The 2,201-nt window shown below is 31.0% G+C and overlaps 1 protein-coding gene across 1 annotated transcript; it reads right to left on the reverse strand.

Moving 5' to 3' along the window:
• Positions 1-723: 723 nt before the first annotated feature.
• Positions 724-1,269, reverse strand: LOC129968238 (histidine-rich protein PFHRP-II-like). Its single transcript, XM_056082092.1, has one exon. The coding sequence runs from the start codon at positions 1,267-1,269 to the stop codon at positions 724-726; it is 546 nt and encodes a 181-aa protein (XP_055938067.1).
• Between the last annotated feature and the right edge of the window lie 932 nt (positions 1,270-2,201).

Consider the following 2,201-nt stretch of genomic DNA (forward strand, 5'->3'; position numbering starts at 1 on the left):
AATTTTCTTTTAAATTTCCTTTTTATGTTACCAAAATTATTAAATATTTGAGCAAATACAATTTTAATTTCCTTTCCTAGTATACTCATTTCATTCAATATAAATCAGGAAATCTGCTCTAAAGAAAGTGGGCTGGAATTTATATTCACTATAAATGTCCTTATAAAACATACATTCTAAGAAAGTTATAAATTTTCTTTCAAGAGAAGATTTCTTTTAAATCTATAAATTCTTCTCAAGTTATATCATAAAATCATGTTTATCTACTGAAAACAAATTTATTTCCATCACATCCCATAAACTGGATACTTTTATATTGAAGCGAGCATAAATTTCTTGGGAAAAAAGGGCCCTTTTTGATAGAATTGTAATTTTATTACCAATCATAAAACTCACAATTTACTCAAATAAAATTTTTACAGCAACAGATGGCTTCATAAAGCAACAGAGGGTTTTTACCAGAAAGAGATCGTTTTTCTTTTATGTAAATATAAAGTGTCATCTTTGAACAATTGTAATATACTAGTCTTAGATGTTATATTTATAAGGCCGCGGCTGATGTGTTAAAATGAATTGAAAATCGCTCTTTAACCTTTTCAAAGAGGGATTAAAGTTGCGGTTCCAGAAGTTCCTTTTTTTTCCCTTTGTGACTTTGAGGGGGAAAGTTATATTGCGATGCCAATTCATTTGTGTTCCTTAATCTACGGATTCTGTAATAAGTCATTAGATAATTCTATCATCCAGAGTATGATGAATATCATTCATAATATGATCATCCAGAGTATGATGAATATCATTCATAATATGATCATCCAGAGTATGATGAATATCATTCATAATATGATCATCCAGAGTATGATGAATATCATCCATGATATGATCATCCAGAGTATGATGAATATCATCCATGATATGATCATCCAGAGTATGATGAATATCATCCATGATATGATCATCCAGAGTATGATGAATATCATCCATGATATGATCATCCAGAGTATGATGAATATCATCCATGATATGATCATCCAGAGTATGATGAATATCATCCATGATATGATCATCCAGAATAGGATGAATATCATCCATGATAAGATCATCCAGAGTAGGATGAATATCATCCATAATATGATCATCCAGAGTACGATGAATGTCATCCATAATATGATCATCCAGAGTAGGATGAATATCATCCATAATATGATCATCCAGAGTAAGATGAATGTCATCCATAATATGATCATCCAGAGTATGATGAATATTATCCATAAATTTTCCAGACAGACATTATAATTAATGGAGAGAATTTTTCACTCAGAAAATAAAAATATTTACTGATAACTAATTTCTCTGTTTTATTTCTTACGTTTTTCTACTGAGAGTTTGGGAGTAACCAGGACCAACAAATGCACGTTTTACATAATTTATTCTTAATATTATTGAGCTCAAGAAATCTTTTCGGACAAAATCGAAGAACCTCTACAAATTTTGTAATTGAATTTTTCCTTATCTTTTACCGTTTTGGAGATAGAAAAACTAACTCGGTGGTTTGCCACCAGCTGGCGTTGTAAATGATTTTACCGTATAGCGCAGTTCACTTAACTATACCTAAACACTAACTTTGTAGCAATTGCAATCTCATGTTAATGTGGGTTAGAAAGATTTTACTGAACACACTCTTTCTATATATATATATATATATATATATATATATAATATTTGTTTTTGACTCAAGCATATCGTTTTCTTCTTAATGATATACATGACTTTTCTGTTTGCATACTCTTTGCAGGCCGAGAATGATAATTATTTCTGACAATTATTTCTTTACCAGTTTCTTTAGAATTTCTTTACCAGTTTTATATATATTGCACAATTGAGAATATATACAGGGTGGTCAAAAAAAGCTTCCCCTATATATGAAATCCTAGCGGCCTATCCGCTCAACCAATCGAACCAAAATTTCAGACATGGTTGTTTGAAGGTATGCGCTGGAGATTGTGATGATTCTAAACAACACAGAGATCACGGTTACGGTTACAGTGAGAGAGTTTCGAAATTTTCGAATGGCAACACCCACTTTTTCCTTGCGCAAATTGATCAGCATATTGAAAAACCACAAATGACGTTGGAACGATTAACGTGTGATGAAAATTGCCGGCGTAAAGCATTTACAAAGAAGAGCATTATAAAGGACTAAT

Source organism: Argiope bruennichi, chromosome 5 (genome assembly GCF_947563725.1).
Source record: "Argiope bruennichi chromosome 5, qqArgBrue1.1, whole genome shotgun sequence".
In the NCBI taxonomy this organism is placed as follows: Eukaryota; Metazoa; Arthropoda; class Arachnida; order Araneae; family Araneidae; genus Argiope; species Argiope bruennichi.